At 41.0% G+C, this 22,351-nt stretch overlaps 1 protein-coding gene across 1 annotated transcript in view; it reads right to left on the reverse strand.

Moving 5' to 3' along the window:
* slit3 (slit homolog 3 (Drosophila)) overlaps window positions 1-22,351 on the reverse strand; it is a 265,906-nt gene that overhangs the window by 73,053 nt on the left and 170,502 nt on the right. The window contains 1 exon segment of the mRNA XM_073486879.1: window positions 3,620-3,691. Coding sequence (XP_073342980.1) covers window positions 3,620-3,691 — 72 coding nt within the window.

Genomic DNA, 22,351 nt, shown 5'->3' on the forward strand with positions numbered 1-22,351 from the left:
CAGGAACTGTCGTGATTATAAAGGATGCTGCTTCTTAGTTCCTAGAGCCTCTTCAGATAAAGACATTTTAAAGGGTCATTCACCAAAAAATACAAAAATGCATATTTTCTCACATGACTCTAGCCGTACATTTAGTGTTGGCACTTATAACCAGATCTAACAGAAATATATTTATTATGTATTCATCAAAGATTTATTAAGTCATAATATTTATTTATTTTTGTAAAATTGTGCATCATGCTTCACTTTGCATTATATCTTGCACATTGTAAATTAAATTATATATTGTCGTGCTGCAAATGGCTCAGGCCCATCATCCTGCCTCCAGGACATGGTCAGAACATTCACCTGAGCCTGTCCACGACGCACTGCCAATCAGTTACTACTCCCTCGGGGTACAGCTCAACAAAATCACGACTATCATCTGTCCTGGCTGACTGGAAAACTCATCTGTTCAGACTGCACCACGGCCCAGAATACAAAAACATCTTTCTCAATCTCTTGTTGCTTCTAAAGGTGGAACCTTAACATATTTGATGAAGCACTTTCATGATTCTTGCACTCATTGTAAGTCGCCCTTTAATTTTACACATAAAAGAGTGTTTACAGGTCACAAGTTGCATTGAGTGTACTGTAGGCGCCAGGTTTTGGAAAGCAGTCCACTGGTCTAACACTGCACTCCTATAAAACTGTTGGACTCATATGGACAGTTTAAAAACAAATGGTCTAAATCGATACAGCAGAACCAGAGATATCACCTTTTTTATTCCACACACATTACCCTCAATGCAATTTAGTCACTCGGTGACATCATTGGATGCAATTTATCAGATTACATGCAGCTTCCTCTGGAGCCACGAAAGGCTTTATACCACTTTTTTTCACATATGAAGTAGTACTCCCCACGACCTGCACACACGCTTAAGTGTGTGAAAACTGTAGGAGTTACCCTTTAAGTAACATTTTCACACTGATAGCCTTTTCAAATATAACTTGTAGCATTAATTAAAAGGTATAGCTCAATAAAGAACGCATCAGGTAACGTTTCACCGAGCTGAGACTCTCGACAGGCTGCACTGGCTGGATCTGACACCTCAAGAGAGAGCGAGAGAGAGGAAGAGAGAGCGAGAGAGAGGGATGAGGAGACGGAGGGCGGATGAACAGCAGAATGTCTTGTCAGCGTATTATATGCCAGCCGGGATATCTAGCCTTTCAGAAGACAGGCCTCCCTTTGTAATAAAGCAGAGGACAAATCCTGTTATGGAACAGAGATGGGCTCATTGATGCTAGCAGCGGGGGCAGTGGGTTTTAATACCGCACTCCCATTATAAATCCAGTTTATAGTCAAACCCCCGCCTGGAGATAGCCACGTCCCGGCCCACCCCCGGCTCGGCCTTAATTACTGACAAGTAGGATTAAAACACAGGGGAGAATGGGAAGAGGCAGGGGGGTATGGAGAAAAGTGCTGCGTTTGTGTGTAAGTGTGTGCGTGGACTGTGTTTGTGTGTAGCTGTAAGTCAGTGACATTGTTTGTTGGAGCTTAGTGGTTGCGGGTGACAGACGGCATTGTTGCATGGTGTTTCTGTGAATGTGTGTGTGTCCGTCTCCATATGTGTGTTTATTCTTAGTATTTGCTCCTGAGGGGTTAGCGGGCACATCTTTAACACAGTGAGAAGCAGCGGGAGCTCTCAGCTTTTCACTGGGTTCAAAATCTATGAATGAGAGACAGCATGAGGTGAGATCACTGCTGCTGATAGAATAAATAGATAGAGAGAGAGTGGAGGAAGAAGAAGAGAGATAGATGTATGGATAGAAAAAGAATAAAGGGAACCAAACATATGTAAAAGAAACCGTACAGACAAATCACAGATTAAGGTGGCAGGTGAGGTGAGACATTTAATTCAGAGAGACACACACACTTCTCAAACTTCCACAACTAATCAAATCAGGGACATCTCTAAACATGTTTGATTGAATGAGCCATTTTTATAAAAGCAGCAAATTCAATACTGGGATCTGAGGGCAATAAGGAACGGACACAAAATTTAATACAGAGTAGGCAGCAACGAGGAGGAGGAGGAGGAGGAGGAGGGGAGGAAGAGATGGGGAAAGAGGAGAAGAGTGGAAAGAAAAGAGGTGGAGGAGAGTAAAAAGGGAACACAAGAGGAGAGGAGGAAACGGAGGAGGACAGGTGAAGAAAATTGTGAGGAGAGAAAGAGCCACATGAGGAGGTCAGAGGAGGAAGGACAACGCAACAGAAGGAGTGTGACGGTGGCGAAAAACAGAATTCATAAAATCAGAGGCTGGGAGAAGAGAAGGAAGTGAAAATAAGGGAGAAAAGCGAGGAAAGAAACATGAAATGGGATGCACACATAACAAGGAGGAGAAGAGAGGAAAAAGGAGGACAAATGAGGAAATCAGAGGAGACAGTCACTCAGTGTTGACAGAAAACAGAAGCAGACGAGGGCTTCTGATTAAAAGATATTGGATATTGGTAACTCTGCACTCAATCTGTTGGCGACTGTGTAGCTGCTCTGCCGCCTGGAATCCAATTTTAAGAGGCTGATTTTCGAGCCGTATTGCCACTAGAGTTGCAGCAGTATGCAGGAAATATAGCAAACCCCTGCCGCATTGATTGGCTGTTGATGGATGCTGTCATTCAAAAGGTTTGAGCAGACGAAATGGTCGTAAAAAGATCGGGATTGTTATCCTGCTTGTATTTGGATGAGTCATGTATTTAGAAAATCCCCATTTCTGAATGTTAAGTCGGGTCGTTTGACCACACGAGCGCCTCTTGAAAATGTCGATTCGGGGAGGAAATCCCACTCTGTGCAATCTGGTTTGGCGGAATTCAGCCCCGATGTGGCCAACAGGAATGCAACCAATGGTCTGCCTCTCAAAAGACAGTCCCACAGGATTCTGGGTAGTTTCCCCTTGAGATGTCGTGCCATCGCCTTGGCAACTGTAAGATCTCCCTCGCACAAAAAGACACACATACACACAGAAGAATCAAAGCCCCTCTTCTAATCAATCGGAGAGGATGATTTGGCAACGACTGTGCGTGTATGCATGCGTGTGTGTGTGTGTGTGTGTTAGTGTCTGTGCTCACATCAGTAACATCAGTAAAGGAGGTTTCTCATAATGAATCAAAGCAGATTGAACTACAGAGTACAAACAAGTCTCTCTTGTGGTCGCGTTGAGGTTACCATTATTCGAGTGTGTGTGTATGTGTGTGTGTGCCTTTGTCACTGTATCCATCTCTGTGTGTGTCTTTATGTGTGGGTGTGTGTGTGTGTACGTATCGGCCACATGATTATTCACAGTCATGAAACAATAGAAGAGTTGGTCTCTTATTATGGCATGATTAGACGATCAGATCACACACAGACCCTGCTGCCACGCTGTGTGTGTTTGTGGCGTGGGTGTATGTGAACGTTAGTTATGTGTGTGTCTGGACTTACTCAGTTTGCATGTGAGAATAGGCACTAATGTATCTGTGTGTGTCTGTGTGTATGTGTTAATGTGCAACCACAGAGTGCGCGAGTGTGAGCTTCTGTAGTGTATCTTAGCAGTTTTCTGTGTGTGTGTGTGTGTGTGTGTAAAAGTGTGTAATACTCACAGGGTCCGCAGCTTGGGCATGTGGTTGAAGCTGGACAGGGGGATGAGGGTGATGTTGTTGTTGTTGAGGGTGCTGGACAGAGAAACAGAAAAAGGGAAAAATGGGGAGAAAAGAGAAAAACAGATTGTTAGAAAAATAAGACCAGTGGTGCCACTTATCGGTCTGGTGGTTTAAACTCTGACGCAAGTCAAATTAAATTCAATCCAGAACGCAGGTTCAAGTCCTTGTCACCTTTTTCTTGACCCCTCACAGAGAAAAAGCCACAAATCTCCAAGTTTGGTGACTTTGTTTTGGAGTCACAGCTGAATAACTAAGTTTCCAAGAACCTTTGTGGTTTCCATCCCCTAAATTGGCTGCAAAATGAATTCTCAGGGGTCCTGATGGATGGCTGATAGCCAAGAATCTGTAATGTTTTCTTGTATAATACCTCGTTTTCCGCTTTAGGTTCTGGATAATTATTCAAATGAAAGAAACTGAGGAAAGAAAATCACTCACAGGACAATATGTACTATCTAAAACCTGTTGTGAATTGTTTGGTTTAAAGCAGCTAAATAATGTGAATCGCTCAAGGAAAAACTAAATTGTGTTGTTTACATTATTTACAGTGATATGTGAGCAATACATACAAGGTTACTTACTGATTGTAATAACTCAGTATTACTATGGCTTTTATTTTGAAGTGCAAAGAAGTCATCTGAGAGCAACGCATTAATAAATTACACCTGTCTGTCATCATTCTGAAGCTTCTGTGACACAAACGCAACCAATGACAAAGGGGCCAAAGTAGATGTTTTTATGTTTGAAGTGAACACAAGTCAGAAAAGATCGGGACCCACTGGTGACTGGATTATACAAAAACCATTGTACAGTTCACAAAACAACCGACGAATGTTTTTTTTAAAAAGTCATTTGAGTAGCAGAAAAAACAGCAGTTGTAGCAAATACAGCATGAAATACTTTTTCCATCATAACTTAAAGCTCTATGCGATGAGCTTTAATGGTAAAATATCAACTTTTACTGTTTAAGTTGACTCCTGTGGATGTTATAAGGAATTTAGTATTTTAGTTTAACTTAAGCCCTTTTAGAGGAGCCTAAATGGATCTATGGATTACTGGATTACAAATTTCATGACGAAAGGAAACATAACATTTTAATTTAGCTTATTAAGAACAGACATTATTGTCCCGACACAAAGAGACTGCTCCTTTGTTGCTATTGCTAAGGTTTCTATTTTCATGACTGTAGCAGTTTTTCTTTATCTGAACTCAGTGTAGAGGGTTTTATATGATGTAGAGACTGTAAAGCCCACCAAGACCCACTTATTATTCCGGCTGATATGAATAAAATTGACTTGATTTGAATGGAAATTACGCAAACATCGCTGGTAGTGCTTCGAACATCATCAAAACTGCAACACACTGCATTTGCAAAAAATCCTGACCCTCTGTCCGGGGTGCCGCTATTGTGCCAAGTCATCACATACAGTTTTAACTCATTATTTATTGATACGCACACACACACGAACACACGCAAACCCCCTTGATCTGTGTTTCTTCCATCTCTAACTCATAAGCAGGTCACTGCTGTCTCTGACTATTAGCGCTCTCATAAACTACACTGTCTCACATGTAGTATCGACCTAAAGTGGAATGAAAAACAAGGTTGACTGTCATTACAACCAAACACACACACACACACATAAACACACACACACACACAGGCAATCCCACTTGGCCTACTGAAGAAACACAACGCCTATTGATTCTCTGTGGTTTCCATGTACAGAAATGGAGACTGAAATGAGAGCAGAGGAAAAAGAAAATGCAGAAAAGAGGACTATTCCATCAAAGGAATCCACGGGGGGATCAGATTGCATTGACAGACTCGTACAAGCTGGTAAAGCTGCATATACAGAACGCTGGCAGGGCGGGGGAAACATATCAGAAAACAAGCAGAGTCCCTCTTGACTGAGGTCGTGCACACATGCACATAAAAATTACAAAACAGCAAAACACAAGACTGGACAAAGGCATAAAACTTACATTATGTCCATAACCCTTAGAGGTACTGTAGGGTATAAATGACTGATTCTCACCCAAAAACCTCTCTGCAAGACGACCACTGAAGTTTACAGTTAACAAGGTTTTCTCTGGCAACATTTACACAAGTCCAGTGTTAGAAAATGGAGCAATAAAAATGGAAGATAATGCAAATAGAGTACTGATAATGTACTAAGATGTGCCAAAAATTAAGTAAAACCAATGCTTGGACAAACTCTGAGCAGCAAGTGATCCTCTTAAAATCTGCTGTATGATTGATAAAATAAACGGACATTTCCAGACTGATTTGGTCTGAAATACAACAACGTGCAGCAAAAATAATAATGACCCCCTCATTATAACTTGTGAGTCTGTTCAAATGCCTTGAAGACAAAACCTTACAGGAAAAATTCAACATTGAAAACATGGGCAAATGAGAGATCCATGTTACATTAGAAAATCCAGGGATTTCTAGAATTTATACTACAGTATAATTTTTCTGGTGGCTTGCGAGAGCCAACATCCACACAAGCCTGAGCAACCCTTTGCTTTGTTTTTGCCCGAGTTTCATGGATCATTAATTTCACTGGATAGAAAATAGGGGCTAGTTTACTTTACATATCACCCGAAACCTTGTGAATTCAAAGAGTCATTGTTTTCAGGGAGGATGAAGACTGAGCGGTCATTTTTTATAACTGAAAGCCGTTCATTTTTCACGTTTGACAATGTGTTTTTAATGCTTTCCGACAAGGACAAGGCCGGCGTTCTGTCTGAAAAATGGCCCAAATTTAAGATGAGAGGATTTTTTTTTTTTTACAGCAACTGCAATATGTTTGTGCCTAAACATACATTGTGACCACGGTGAGGGTTTGGATTTCGCCGACAGAAATCAAGGATGGTTTGTTTTACACACTGTCGTCACAACTGTTCAGAATAGGGTCATTACTGGGGGTTTGCTGTGTTTTTACTAACACCCACTCAGCCTTAAAATAGACTGTTTTTACTTCACTGTGTTGATGTTACTACTTTTCTTTCTCTTTAATTCTCTCTCCTTCCGATTCTCTTTCTACATTCCCCTCCCTGCCAGCGTAGCCTCAGTGGCCTTGGTAGACGGATAAAGTTTCACACTCGCTCTCGCATACACACACACACACATCAGGAGTGCTGCTATGGTCAGCCCTGTCAGGGGTGATTCCACCCAGTATATATAATTTAATTGTGAAATAACAATAATTTCCCTCTGCAATTTCCCTGTCAGTTACTCTCCCACTCACTCTGCTCAACCCCCCCTCTACATCTCCCCGACTTAATAAAGTAGTGACTGGACAGACTTAAGCCAAGATAAACACTCAAAACATCATTTAGAAGTCCACAACTATGTTTTATATCGTGGCCATTTTTTTCCCCAGTTTATTTTACACGCCTTTGGCCGCGACTGCACTCTTAAAAAATCGCAGATACTCTTGGATTTGAAGCAGTCGTAAAATAATATGAGATTGGACAGGCTGCTGCAGGATGTTTGCCATTTAAAACTGCAAAGATATAGCTATTCCAGTTAGGAAACAGTGAAATCACCAAACCAAGTGAAGACTTGTGTCATAGTTTTAATTATTATCATTTGAGTTTTTTTTCTGAAGGTTTTGGACAGGAAAGGAAGCAAAGAGCCACTGGAATTGAACCAGCCCAGTCTCCATGACAAAATGTTGGCAGTTAAAGTTTCTGCAAACCATTAATAAGTTCACATTTCTACACATCATAGGCTGTTGACATGTCAACGAAACGTGTCATGTAACGTTAACATTACATGTTTATGACCTAACTTTCATGTCTGGAGCTGGAGGGCATGGTGACAAGGCTGCTGTTCAAGACTGCATTTCAATATTTGTAAGCGTGACAAAAATCCAGATATTTTTGACAGGAAGTTGGGACATCTCCAGCCATGTTTGTGGATGTAAAACCAGGTGTTTTTAATGATATCTCAGGACATCTCCAGCTATTTTTGTGCCAACCAAAAGTGGTATTATAAGCCAAAACATGGTCTTTTCCAAATCCTAACCAAGTGGGCATAAGCACAGCATAACATACAGTTACAGCATAAACAAATGTTAAGTTTCAACATATCAGTGGTTTTGCAGAGACGTACATTGATTGGCTTGAACTGAACACATGGCGAGCACACTCTTCTAGGTGGTTTGTCGAGCATTTTAAAACTTACACAAATTTCAGATATTTCTTTCATAGTGTAATGAGTAATATCAGCTACACCTGTGAAATTCAACAACATTTGGTGCAACGCTCTGGTTTTACAGTGTAAAATCAGATGGGAACTTTCCACTGGCTTTGCCCTCCACCATATGTCAGCCTAAACTTTATAATCCTGCAGCCTTGACGGATCCCAACACACCATCCTGTACTTTCACCACAAAATCACACAGTGTAAACCGGAACATTGGCCGTGTAGTCACACTCCCATTTACAAATGTTTCACAACTGATGTTATATGGTTAGGAACATACTTTGGGTGTTGTGTATTAGCATCCTGTGTTGCAGCTGTTTCCAAAGTGACGTTATGCGTCCGGTGAGAAAGCTTTATTTTCCCGCAAAGCCTTTGACGGTTCTGTTTTATGTCTACCTTTAGAATTGATTATGGTTAACGTTGTGGAGCCACAGAAGTAAAGATATAATTACCTCCGCCAAGGAGGTTATGTTTTCAACCTTGTCGGTTTGTTGGTTTATCAGCAGGATATCACAAAACTCTACACTGTGATGGAGGATTGTTTCCCAGCCCAGAATCGACCCCATTAGCTTTTTGGTGCAGGGACAGATGCAGGAATTTTTCTCTCACTTTCTTTAACATTGTGAGATTTATTGACATTTTCCTTAATTTCTCTGGGAATAAAACATGTATTCTGAAGAGAAAACTCAGGACGTATTTAGGTGGCTGGTATCTACAGTATGAGCGAGTACATAAGGGGACTGTTGGGCCTTGGCAGAGGTATGCACTCTACTGAGTACCATCGTAGTTGATAGATTAAATAAACTAGTTAAAGACACGCAGATCTCTGGATATACATTATTGGATGCTATTCAGACTCTTGTGTCCCTGGGAGATCTGAGGAATCGTAATTCTGAAGTCTTTAAGCTTTCGTATGTACATTACATCATTACAACTGTGTCAGTATCTCTAACGTGGGATCTATCCTGTGCACAGTAGCTACAATTTAGCCCGTGAGCAGGTCAACTTTCTTTCTTTTTCGAAAGTAGAATTTGTCTTTGTTGTGTTAATCATTTTAAGGTGGGGGTGTTTTTACTAATCATCTTTCCATTTCCATCTCCTATTAAAAAAAAACAACTAATCTTAAACATAGATTTTAAAGCTCATATTGTACTGGAAGCTTTATGCCCTGCAGATTAATTATTAGAGAAAAAAAATCACATTTTGTTTCTGCAGTCACAGTAAAAGAGAGCTCAAGGACTGGTCCAACAGTGTTTGTGACACACAATGTTTCTATTACAAAATGCCTATTCAGCTCTATTTTTTCTTTTTAATTTGCGATAGGCTGCAGTGACCGCTGCAGTGGTGTTGTGGGATAGATCCATGATCCCTGAATGTGTGTGTGTATGTGTGTGTCTCTGTCTGCCAGTGTATAAATGCCTGTATGTGTGTGTGCTACTATTAAGTGTGTCTTCTTGAGTCAGCATGTGCAGTACATGCTTGCGTGTGTGTGTGTGCTTTCGATGCAGTCGTCTCTCGGTTGCAGTAAAAGGGCCTCTGCAGTCAGTGATGGAGGAGACTCTTTAGAGGCAACCCACCAGGGAGATGCTATCGCTTGTGTTTGGGCGTGCTCGTGCGTGTGTGAGAGTGCGTCTGTGTTTGTGTGTGTGGCAAAGAAAGACAGTGATGTTATCATGTGTGTCTTTGCTGCAGCCTACACACTGAGGTCAAAGCCTTACTCGTCAATCTTCCCTCCCTCGCACACACATAGACACACACACAAATATGCACGTACGCAACTGTGTCGGATAACTGGCTATTTGCAGAGGTCCAAAAAATCTTCTGCTCTACTTTTTAGATCCTGGACATCAAGCCAGGCATGAAAAATACCTTAAATAATAAATAACAGCTGTTGACAGCGAGGTAGCTTTTTGGGATTGTTTTTTAGTATTTCACAGAAGTGAATATGACTCAGGACACTTCTGATCATTTTATCTTTGTCAGCATTAAGATAATGCTCATATTAAATTATTCAGATATTCCAAGTTACTGATATAACTGTTAATAAACTGTGTTAAGTTTGGAAAGTTCGGAAATTCCTGTCACATTTTGATGCAACCTTAAAATTACTTAAGACACATAAAGTACGATCCTAAAACACATAATTGCATAAACGTTTTGGATGTTAAATGTTATTTCAGTGTAGCCTGCGGCCCCCTGGTGGGCTGTCAAGGTCAATTAAAAGTCTTGCACGAGTCTTATATTGCGTTGACGACGGGATCGGAGTTGTGATTAAAAGTTTGGATGTGCCCCAGAAGATTTTCTGATTTCCAGATGGGATGGGTCATTCCTCAGTTTGGGAATCTGAGTCTATTCACGAGTGGTGCTAAAGTAAAAAAAAAATGTATGTAAAGGCTGGGCCACAGTTGGGAAGAGGCTTTCAATGTTTTCATGTGGGTCAAGACAACAGTTCTTGTTTATAGCACCAATATTGTACATGCTCAACCAACCCTGTGCTCATCAAGTTCAAGGTCATAAATTATTTGTTATCCCCAGTTGCTGAATGTTCCTTGTTTCCTGTCACACTGTGGGATTATATTGAAACTGCAAGAGGCGGCGGTCTCGTGGTTTGAGATGCCAATCATGAGGTCACAGCTTAAATTAAAATGTCTAGTAACACCTGTTTGTCTTGTTCAAGTCTGAGTCGGCTACATGTGAATAAAAACTTCTCAAGATCTGAAAACAATCAAAATTTGGAGTTTTAGATTTGAATCGCGTGCACGTGTGTTTATGTTTGTTAGGTTGCTCTTGAGTTCGGCTCAGTTGTATCTATTCGTGTCTCGCTCCACCAAGTCTGACCTGCCGTAGTGTGTGTCTGAATGTGTGTGTGTGTAATAAAGTGAATCTTCTATTAGTCTCTATTATGCTCAATCAGCCTTAACAGACACAGATCAATACGCTGAAAGAATGTGTGAATTACGACAGCCTGCAAAACACAACACAACAATGTAACTTTATGACCGTGATTACAACCAATATTGACTTTTGCGGTCAATACGATTATTCTCCCTCATAATCACTAACATTAGTTATGGCCTTCGACAAAGGAACATAGTGAAACAAGAGCTCTGACGACTGAATTACCAAACACTGTCACAACCTCGTAAATGTACCTTTATGTACCAGCGTTGAATTCTCATTTTATTGCCTATTTATTGTATATTAAGTGTCTGATTTTGCTCCCACAGCAGACGGATTGTGCAACAGTTTATGATAAAGACTTCCACAGTTGCTGATTATCCGTTTCTGGATAAATATGAACGTCTCTGTGCGTTTTCTTGTGTGTGAATTTTAAAAATAACCGAAATACTGAAAACCAATTTTATGAAATGTTGAGCATTTTTTATTAAATACGACTTCAATCTGCAGATAATTTCCCCATCTTTTTTCTAATATATGAGGAGCCAACTGAAGTGTTCCTACGAGTGTAAAAAACATCATAATTTATTTCAATTTTCCACAATCATCTTTGAATATTTGACTTCACTTTTTCCAGTCTCGATGTCTCATTTCAGACAGAACTCCTGGGTAAAAACCTTCTGTTGCACTTGGACCTACTCGGAAATCAATACTCTATTGTGGGAATGAAACCACAAACTGCAAGCACAACAAAGCAATTTTATGACCCTATTTACAACTGCATTGTTGCCACGATTGATTCAAACTGCCTCTAATAATTGCAAACATTATATAGAAATCATTGATGGGACAAAACAAAGGTTCTAGAAACACACATTGTTTTTTATCAGGGTCTAACTAGACGAACACCATCAGTGTTACAATGACAATTTGTCTTAGTTTAACCCAGAAGCTGCTCTGGAAGCAAACTGTGTTCCTCCTGCACCAGTTCCTCTAACGTCTATGTGCTGGAAAGATACACGTGTCAGGTTCACTGTTTTTCAGCGACACATCATCAGGAATGCCAGGTGAATGCAATTAACAGCCTAATTGGTTAGAAAGCTGGCAGCTGGACGGAGAATCAGGATTAAGGCCTGGTCACATCAGGATTCAAAAGAGACAAATTTTGTTGCAAACCAGTGATGCATTGACCATCGATCAAGACGTGTCAAATCACGTTCATATTACATGTTCATGATCTGCCTGTCATATGCAGATGTGAAGGGTGAGAGGGCTGCTAAGCCAGTGATCGCAGTTCAAGACTACTACTACTACTGTAAGATAGAAAACACTGGATGATTTTTACAAGGGACCCTGCAGTTTCTACATTTGTATGCGTGACACCAGTGGATATTTTTGGGGAGACCTTGGGACAGTTTTCAGCTGTGTTTGTAGCGACCAAAACAGGTATTTTAAGCCAAAAGATGACTTTGTTGCAATGAAATGTCAAGTTGCAACATATTTGTGGTTTGCAGAAACATACATTGCAAATATTTAATATTTTTCTGGCTTTTGAATAAACTGTAAGAACGCACAGTCTCTTTAGCCAGAGGTATTTCCCCTCTTTAATTTTTTTTCATTGATTGAGATGACTGAGGACATGTCATTTTTCTGTAACCTCTGCCTTCAAGTGACAGAAATTCACCTTAAAAATATATATATTCTACCTCTGTGTTATTTTTGTATGTATTCCAGTTATAATGGAGCCTGAGTAGTACAGAGTCAGTCCCTCAGAATTATGTTCGCAAAGGGCCTCAAGACGTTTTTCCTTCAGTCACAGCTAAAGCAGAGATACAAAAGCTGCCTCCAAAAATGCATTCACAACATGTCTCATGTTTTAAATAAGTAACTCGACTAAAACTTGCTTCTGAAAACTCTCTGTCTTATTCTCTGCCTCACACTACAGTAATATCAACTCAAGGTTATTGCAACAACAGCATGATAAGTTCATCTCTGGTTGTAAAGGTTGTTTTGGTGCTGATAGAGGAAAAGGGAAAAGAGATAGAAATACAGCACTGAATTCAGTGCAGGGTTTGTACTTTTGTACCGGCTGCATACTGTTAAAAATGTCAATGTGGGTCATAATTAATGTTCAAGACCTCAAGCTAGCCCCCTGCATCCAATAAATCATGTGTAACACATAGTGGAACGGTGTTTAATATCAATACCTACATTTTCATTTAAAAAAAAAAGCGAGAAAGGAGAGGTTTTGCTGTAATTAATGTTATCAAGTTAAATCAAGCTAACATTCCTGTTTTCTAAATTGAATCTTTTCAGGAATGAAATTGGTATTCTGCTGCCGTGAATGACAAAATATTGATCGGAAAAAGATTAAATGCAAAATGTTATTTGGCAGAAAAACCAAGCAGGGTGAACAGGTTAGAGCGGGTATGAATCGTATCAGAGAGGAATGCTGATTGTCATTCGAAGCATGTTTTAAGATGAACGGTGAAGCCAGCGTAAACATTGATTTTGCAGGAGTGTGGGTGCGAACAGGTTTAAATCCATCCAGTGACAGGGAAGATCCTCAATTTTCTGAATCCTTAACAAAAACAAAAAAACTGGGTATTTCTTTTGCAAGCGTCTGAGGATTATTCTCATGTAAATTCTTCACTTTGCAAAAGAGATTAGGGGTCTTAGTGTGACTTCCTAGTTAAATAAATAAAGGTTATATTCTATAAAGCTGTGGTAATCCTGATCTCTTTCTGAAGTCTTGTCATCACAGTGAGGTTGCCAGGCAACCAGCCAGAACAAAATCCCCAGTAAAACTTAAACATGTCACTTATACACTCCGGTTTTTGTACGGATTAAACAAACCAGATACAACATGTTAACTAGTCAGCTTTAGAGGCGATGGCAGGGGGATTTTCTTACCTCTGGGCAGAGTCAGCTAAGAGTTTTGTGCCTTGGTGCTAAGCTAAGCTAACCAGCTGCTGGCAGTAGCTTTGTATTCACTGTACAGTGAGTAAGACATGTTTAGACATTTCACTTAAGAGACAAATTTCTGTGTAAAAACTGAAATAACTTTTCCTTTCAGAAGAGTTTCTCAGAGTGTACATGGAATAAGGCGATTCCTCTTCGGCATCAGCACTTGAACAAAGATTGCATTTACTTGGTTCAATACCTAAAGCAACACAACTGCCAGGATAAATGTTGGCAATGTACGTTTCTGCAAACCACGGCTAGGTTATACGTTATGATACTTTACATTTCTTTATGTTACAACTTTACCCTTTTTTTTAGGTTAAATTTTTAACGCTGTGTTTATGGCTTTGTCAGGGTTAGGCACAAAAACCAACTTTTCTGATCTTAGTCGTCACAGCAAATGTACAGTAGTTTTTAGAGCCAACAGCAAAAGAAAAAAAATAAAACTGGTTAAATATTAAATCATTGTGTCAACTAATTTGTAATACAAAGTCGATGTTAATTTAATTGAACAGGTTATTACTTCACTCTATCGTTCATCCCAACACCCAAATATGAAATTAAAACAAGTTTTTGTCAGGAGTAATGAGGAGCGTGCTCTGCTGCAGGTGTTTTTGCTTCGACATGAGTTCTAACAGGAATTTATTTCTCTGAGAGCTTTTCCCACACCGACGCTGAAAGGGGGCCAACTGTCGAAAGGCCTAAAAAGACTCTTTGAGTTGTGTGAAGAGCTCTCAGCATCTTCCCCGAAGCCTCATTACAGCTTCGGGAGAGGAGGCAAAAGGGAAACGCACGGACACTTCACTCCTTCAATCGCTCATTTGTTTAACCCCTTCATCCCCACCATTCACTCTTTCAGTGTGAAGAAAGAGAGCAGCCAGGAGAGTCAGTCAGACAGGTCACATGGTCGTTTAACCTCTTCACTCTTTCTTTTCACTCCACCATGAGAGAGACAGGAGAGGGGGGGTATCTGTCTATAGGTCGATCTTAAGATAAATGTGCGCGTGTGTGTGTTTGTGTGTGTGAGCCAGCTTATGCATGCTTGTGTGTAAGTTGCAGGCTGGACAGCTGTACCCTGTCTCGCTGACTCAGACAGTGAGACTCACCGACCCTTGAAGTAATCAGTCATCTGAGAGTCGCACAATGGCGCAGCCCGATGCTATGCTTCTGTATACGCAGGTCTGTGTGTCTGTGCGTGTGTGTGTGTGTGTATGTGTGTGTGTACATGCATTGTCGTGAATCCTTGTGTGTACCTTTTTGTCATTTGTGTGCGTGAGTGAGTACGTTCGACGAGCAAGGACAAACAAAATGGTTTTCAAGGATGTAACTGTAACTTACTGTGAATGAAAGCTTGTGTCTTTGTAAGTGTGTGTGTGTGTGTGTGTGTGTGTGTGTGTGTGTGTGTGTGTGTGGCTGCTGATGCTATGAGACACATAGAAACAGAGAAAGAATGGGAAATGCGAATGAATGCTACCGTGCTTCATTCAGCGTGCGTCTCTTTTGATCAGGAGATTTCAGCTTGTAAGTTGAAGAGATTTTTGACCCCGTTGACTTTAACGCAGAACTCTAAAGGTCTATGAGGTCCGCAAACAGGCTTCGAGAGCCTTTAGGTGCAAGAGTTAAGGGCTTTTAGTGGTCCAATTGTCTCATATTCGAACTTTCCCACGGTGTTCAATGCCTGCTTTACTGCTTTACCCTGGCAGCCTGGCGTTAAATCGTGTATGTGTAAATGTGTTTTTGCTTGTGCGGGTTGTGTCAAGTATGTGTGTGTGTTTGTGTGAGAGTGTGCATTTGTGCTTGTGCTCCTTGGGAGTTTTTGTGTTGTTGCATACATACATGTGTGTATGTGAGTGTGCGGGCTAGTTTAATAAACTCTCGAGTGTTTGAACAACCAAAGTCGCTCAATTTACTCGTCTCATCTCTGAGAAAATTGACATTTCCAGAGTGTTGCTGTTGGAAACCACCCTGGGAAAAGCTCGACTGTTTACAACCCAAACCGAAAAAAGCTCTAAGGGGGTTGAGATAATTAGTAGTGACCGAATCGTGAGCTTTGCCACATTTTTAAGTCTAAAATTATATTTACGATGGAGTGAGCGTAGGACTGACCTCTTTTCAGGTGATGTGAAAAACAGAGAAATTATTTTCTCTCAAAGAAATGAAGTGAAACGATGACATTTTAAAGTCTGGTTTGTTATATTTGTGCTGAAAACATGTTTGCACAAACGGAGGCAGGAAAAGGTTTCTGTATTGGCGCTCCAATTAACTGAATAATGGATGTTTGCATTGTTCCTCGCTAAGCCAGTAGGTGCTGAGCGCTGCAAGCCTTTCAGGAAGAAACTTTGTCCAATAATGTGACGAGCTCCTGGCAAAGAGTGAGAACAGACTGAAACACGAAGGGAGCCATCTTATTGTGAAAAATCAAGGCTCTTTGAAGTCGGGTGTAAACGATAGCCTGAATGTGGAGTAAAATTACAAAAAGCTGCCCATAAAACCGCAATCTGATGATGTTGATCTTAATCAAATTAACTTACACTAAGTAAACCAGGCTACAGAGTCATTATCATTGGACAAGTCCATGTGGTTTGGCAGAAGACTGTGTGTGTGTGTGTGTGTGAGAGAGAGAGAGACGCTAATGTGTGTGTGTGTGTGTGTGTGTGTGTGTGTGTGTGTGTGTGTGTGGGAACAAAATGTCAGGCCTTTGCTTTCTGATATTTCATAATATGTCATCCTTGTATCGGATTGAATCCAAATGCTTTATGGCTTTCCAAAAATGAAAATCTGCAAGCAAGACGTGGAGAAGAAAGGAAGTAAGGAAGTAAGGAAGTAAGGAAGGAAGGAAGGAAGGAAGGAAGGAAGGAAGGAAGGAAAGAAAGAAAGAAAGAAAGAAAGAAAGAAAGAAAGAAAGAAAGAAAGAAAGAAGAACAGACTAATAATATGGGAGTGAGGGGGGCAGACAGGAAGAAAGATGTACATAAAAATCCACTGATGAGACCATTACACCTTAAACGGGAACAAATTACACTGCAGATTGCCTCTCTTCCCCGACTCTCCTCCTCCTTCTTTCTTTTGCTCTCCTCTCATCTTTTCTCAATTGTCTTTTAGCTTGGCTTGTTTTCCACCTTAAATCGCCTCCCCCTCCCCCTCCCCCTCCTCTCCCTCATCACCATCTCCCCTCCTCTTCCCTGTCCTGCCACCCAGTGGGATGTGATTAATTGTGAGTGGGTCAGACTGCTGGCACAGAGCTCTTCCAATATCTGACGCTATTCCCACCTCTGCATAAGCTCTGTGTTACCACCCCACCCCCTTACCTGCTCTGTGTGAATTATCTGCTACCGACTTAATGTGTTACCTGCACGGCTGTTTGGTGAACGCCCCCCCTCATAGCATTGTCTGAGTCGACTTGTCGATACCTACGCCCTCGTTTATGTGCTCTTTATTACAGACGAAGAAATGTTTTGAGTGAACACAAAGACAGTTTTGGGCATTTTAGCAATACAAACATCACAAATGAGCATTTGAATTGACTTTTATTTATGATTCCTTCCTGATTCCCAAAACCGGGACACTATGCTGTGTGTTTATCTGGTGAATAAAGTAAAGGACTGCAATGTTGTCAATTAACAAAATGGCATCAAGATATTTCTGCATCAACAGGTATCTAATACGCCAGATGAGCCTGTCTGGTTTCTTTATGTGTACTGTATATGATTAATTACTTAAATCTAAATATACTTATCAATATCACCAGCCCCTCCTCATCAGATCACTATGAAAGCAGCTTATTACATCCAGTGTTTATGTTTCTTGGTCAGGCAGAGACCTCGAGCTGCTGTAGTAATTATTATTAGTAGTAGTATTTAGAATAAAGTCCTTATAGGAAGAAGGTCGGGATGGACGGTTGGAATAAAACCAGCCCAGGACTTTGATTCAGGAGACTGCTGAGAAGCAAAAGTCAAGGTATTTCAATTCACCAGTGTTGTTAGATACTACTTCTGTCACTGAAGGGACAGAAGTAATGCAGTGTTTTTTTGACCAAAGTCACCTAACCAGCTATTTTTAGTGCCTAAACCTCAACAAGTAATTTCCTCTGCCCAACCTAAATTGCGAGTGCACAATCAAGGTCCGGTATGTTTGTCGCTGGTACGCTGCAAGAGATCATGAGTCAGGGAATTAATGGGGCACACATTGGTTAGGATACAATAATAGTTCAGAATATTTTGGTTTCAGTGCTGTAAAACCAGCCCCTTATTTATTGATTTATTTTTAGAAAGAATCAATAGACAACGTGTAACTCCATCCTGCTGATGTAAGTGTGTCAGTGGTGGTTTTTGTATTTCACTCCACCCTGACTTCCCTCCTCCTCCTCTCTCTCTGCTCGACTGCCTCTCCTCTCCTTATCACCCCCAGCTCCTCTTCCTTCACCTCTTTTCTCTTATTTCCATCTTTTCGCCTGCTCCAACCCCTCTGACCCTTTTTTCTCTGCGTCTCTCTCCAAACCAACCAACTCTTAAGCCCTTTAGAAATCCACTATCATTATTCAAATGGAAACAATCAACTGTCACAGTTTCTCTTTTTTATCTCTTTTTCAGGCCCTGCGTCTCTTTCCTCTTCCTCTTATCCCCCCCACCCTGTTCACCCCCAGACTACTTTCTCTAAATCTAAAAAAATACGTCTAAAACCACTGTCATTATTTTGAAGACGGCAGTTACCTTACAGTATTATCTCAGCCTTTGGCTTTTTTCTCTATTTTCTTTTCTCTCCCACCAAATATCATACAGATATTCCTAAACTTAAAAGTCTCCCTCTCTTTTTTCTCGATTTTCTCCCTCCATCTTGTCTTCTATCGTTCTTGCATTTTCTTTCTCTTTCCCACAATGCCTCATCTCTCTCTCCCTCTCTCTTTCTCTCTCTCTCTCCGTGTCAGGTCAGATCTTCGAGTCTTTGCCAAGGTGCTGGTTGTTGCCAGGGTGTGATGACTCTGCTGAGCCCGCTGACTCAAACAGAAGCCAAAAGGCCAGCCAAACCAAAATCACTGAACAGCAGAAAGCTGCACTCCTCTGTTCTCTCCTGACCCCTCCGATCACGCATGCATGCGCACACACACACTTAGATTCAGGCACGTACACGTACAAGACAACATGTGGTCGAACGCATAGGGACAGAGACGGACAAGCATTGACAAGGGCACTTTCTGTAGTACACAAACACACACACATTACACATACACCGGCCTTTGTAATCACTAAACTTTAGGTTCAAGAAAGGTTTGTTTTGTTCGTTTAAGACAGATCTGGAGGCAGGACGCGACCACAGAAATGCAGTCGTTACTGGGGGGCGGCTGAGGCTGGACACACACCAACAGCTCTGGGGATAGTCTGACATGGAGGGGACGCGCACACACGCACACACACGCACACACACACACACGGTTTTCTCTACCCTAACTCTTGTTATATCAGTGGAGTTGCACAAACAAACTGCTCCGTTTGGCCGAGCCAGTAAGTTCAGATTACACTTGAGGCAAAAGGCGCACATGCACACACACAATACCAGACGCCAGGGTGTTTCACCACGCTTAAATTACTATTTGGAGGAACAATTGCAGAAGCTACTTGTGTGTTCTGTAATTCGTCACAATAGCAGAAGACAACAGATACTTAACAGCATATTGTATATCATTCATGTGGAGCCACAACCTCTTTGGTTGTTGGATTTGTTTAAACTTTGTTCTTGTCATTTCACGATGGGGTTTATTTTAATGACAATTTAAACTGAAACTGACTGAAATACTGAAAAATGATCTGACAGTATGGGTCTGGTTTTACATTTATTTGTGTAATAATCGACAATCCATGTATGTACTTAGAAGCCTGGTTTGGCCTTTTTATACTCACTTAATAAATCATATACGCATTATAAATCTATTTAGTCATTAAGAGACCATCCCTTAAACCAACCTCAATAAACACGGGTGAATATATTTTGTTTTACTCTCCTCACTTGTTTTTGTCTAAGAAAATATCAGAAAAGCTGAAAGGCGGATGGAGGAATGGCCTTTTATAAGTCGTATGACATATAATTTTAGCCTTTTATTTCTTCTTTGCCTCCAGTTTGTAAAACATTCAGTTAGTTTGTTGCTCAACTTTTTAAACTTCATACTTTGTCCAATATTTACCATATCTGTAATGCAAGTAAGCATTCACCATCAGTCATAATGACACTGCATTTTAGAAGCATTTTTCTTCTTCCAATTAAAGTATTTTTGTATTAAAACAAGACACTGAGAGAAGTTGTGCAGGGAGCAATAATATGGAAATATGGAGGGTTATAACAGACCATAATTTGGGGGGAGGGAGCTGATTTAACTTGAGTGACGGAGCATACATATCTGCTCAATAGGATGTGGTGTGTGTGTCATGTGAGGTCATCACTAAAGATCAGATTTTAATGCTTAACACAGTAATGAATGATTTTTATAATATGTAAGGAAATGACATTTTCATTTAATAACTAGGTTTTGCTTTTCTATATTTTTGTTTATTTGGTGCTGAAGAAAAAAACGTATTCTTTGTTTCAATTTGGCATTAAAAAATGAGTTGCGGCTCTCCGGGGCCGCCTCATTCTCATATCGCGTGCACAACTGGCCTAGTGTAAGTAATTTCATTTGGAAGCACAGTACTTTTGGCAGTCCTGGTGTGTATGTGTGTGTGTGTGTGTGTGTGTGTGTGTGAGATGATTTCCCTCATAACAGTGCTGTTGGAAACATCATTAAAGAGTAATGCTAACACTCTGATTCCCATCCCAACACATCCACTTCTTTTAAGTGTATTTTCAAACTCACAGCCGTGAAGGTTTCTGGCATCTGGCAGGAAAAAAGGAAAGTTTGAGGAGTGAGGGAGACCCGGTGGAAGTGAGGCTGAAAGTCAACAGCTCAGCAAGCGGAAACAAAATTCCTGCCTCCAGCTTACAAGCTTGATACACGTCACTCTGTTTTTCTTGCTGTTGTTGCTCTCTTTGTTTTTTTAGAAAGTTATTCTGGTCCCGCTGCCTGGTTGAATAATCACTGGACTTCCTTGATTTGAAGATGTCACGGAAAACATCCTTCTAGGCAAGTCTCACCACTGGGCTGCCATCTTGACAATGCCTGCAGTTATTTTTTGGGGTGAACATGACCAGGCCTCTGTCTACATGAACGGGGACGAAGTCATTCTGCGTTTGCAGCTATCACCAGGACGTAAAAACTGCATGTATAGATTCACCAGTCAAATCGGATAAACACTGCTTAAAATTTTTGGTGACTGTGCCCCCAAATTAAGGTTTAATACGTCTACTACACATGCACACGGTTTCACAACACCAACAGCAGTTCGAGTCTGCGTTTCAGCCTTTGTAACTACCTGACATTTTTGACTCGGGACAATGGCGTTTCAACATTTGTAAGCGTGACACCAATGGGTATTTGTAAGGAGATTACGGGACATTTCCAGCATTTTAAAATGCTCTTGTTAAGTGTCAAGGTGGGATCTAGGCTAACTCCTAGTAGTTCACAGTAGAGGTTAAATTATCAACAACAGCTGATTTTATTATCCTACCATATCAAACCTAAGCGAGGCAGGAAATGATTAAGCGAAAAAAGGCGAAACATATGAGAACAACAGGAAGAAACAAAGACGGGAGGTAGGAGAACAGAGAATCTTGCAGGTGTGAAATGATTGAAAAGAGAGAGAAAAAAAAACATTCTGGACAACAGGAGGAGGGAAGACAGGTTGGATGAGGAAGACAGGATTGAGAAAAGTATTAGAGTGTGTATGTCAGTGTGTCAGTGTGTGTGTGTGTGTGTGTGTGTGTGTGTTAGCAAGAGAGAGAGGAAGAGTTAGAGGCTGAGTGAAAGTCACCTTGTGGAGCTACAGCGCACTGAGCAACTCTGTCTGTCTCCCCTTATGAATTATGACAGTCGCTGGTTGGCCAAAAAACCCCTCTGCTACACCGACACACCAACACACACACACACACACAAACACGCACGCACACACACACACACACACACACTTCCCTTCACTCTGTCTCTCTTACTTTATCTTTCTTCTCACTCTCTCCTCCTCTCTCAGCGGTACACCCTCGTCCAGAAAAGCCGTGCTTGGTGGAGAAAAGCGATCATAAAATATGCAGCTGTTCCACCGTCTTTAGAGTGCTTCTCAGACCCCTTGACTCTTTGTGTGAGTGTGTGTGAATGAGTGTGTGTGTGTGTGTGTGTGTGTGTGGGCATGTCATGTAATGGCAGCGTGAGTCCTCTCTCTCTTTTCTCTTTTACTTCTCTCACCATCTTGCACTCTCTCTCTCCATCTGTCTCTCTGTGTCACACTCCTGAGTTTCTGTCTGTCCTGGTCCTGAAAAATTAAATTCATTTTGGTTCAGTTGGACATTAATTCCCTGACATCTGACCCGCTTCTCATTCACGCTCGCTATCTTTCATACTCGACTCCTCCTTGTCCCTCGTGTCACTTTTCTGTAGGATCAGCAGAAAGGTAAGCTGTCCTGCACGAGGGATTTCCACAGGGTTACAGACTCACACGGGGCTTCATCTTTCTTTAAAA

Source organism: Pagrus major, chromosome 18, assembly GCF_040436345.1.
Source record: "Pagrus major chromosome 18, Pma_NU_1.0".
NCBI lineage: Eukaryota > Metazoa > Chordata > Actinopteri > Spariformes > Sparidae > Pagrus > Pagrus major.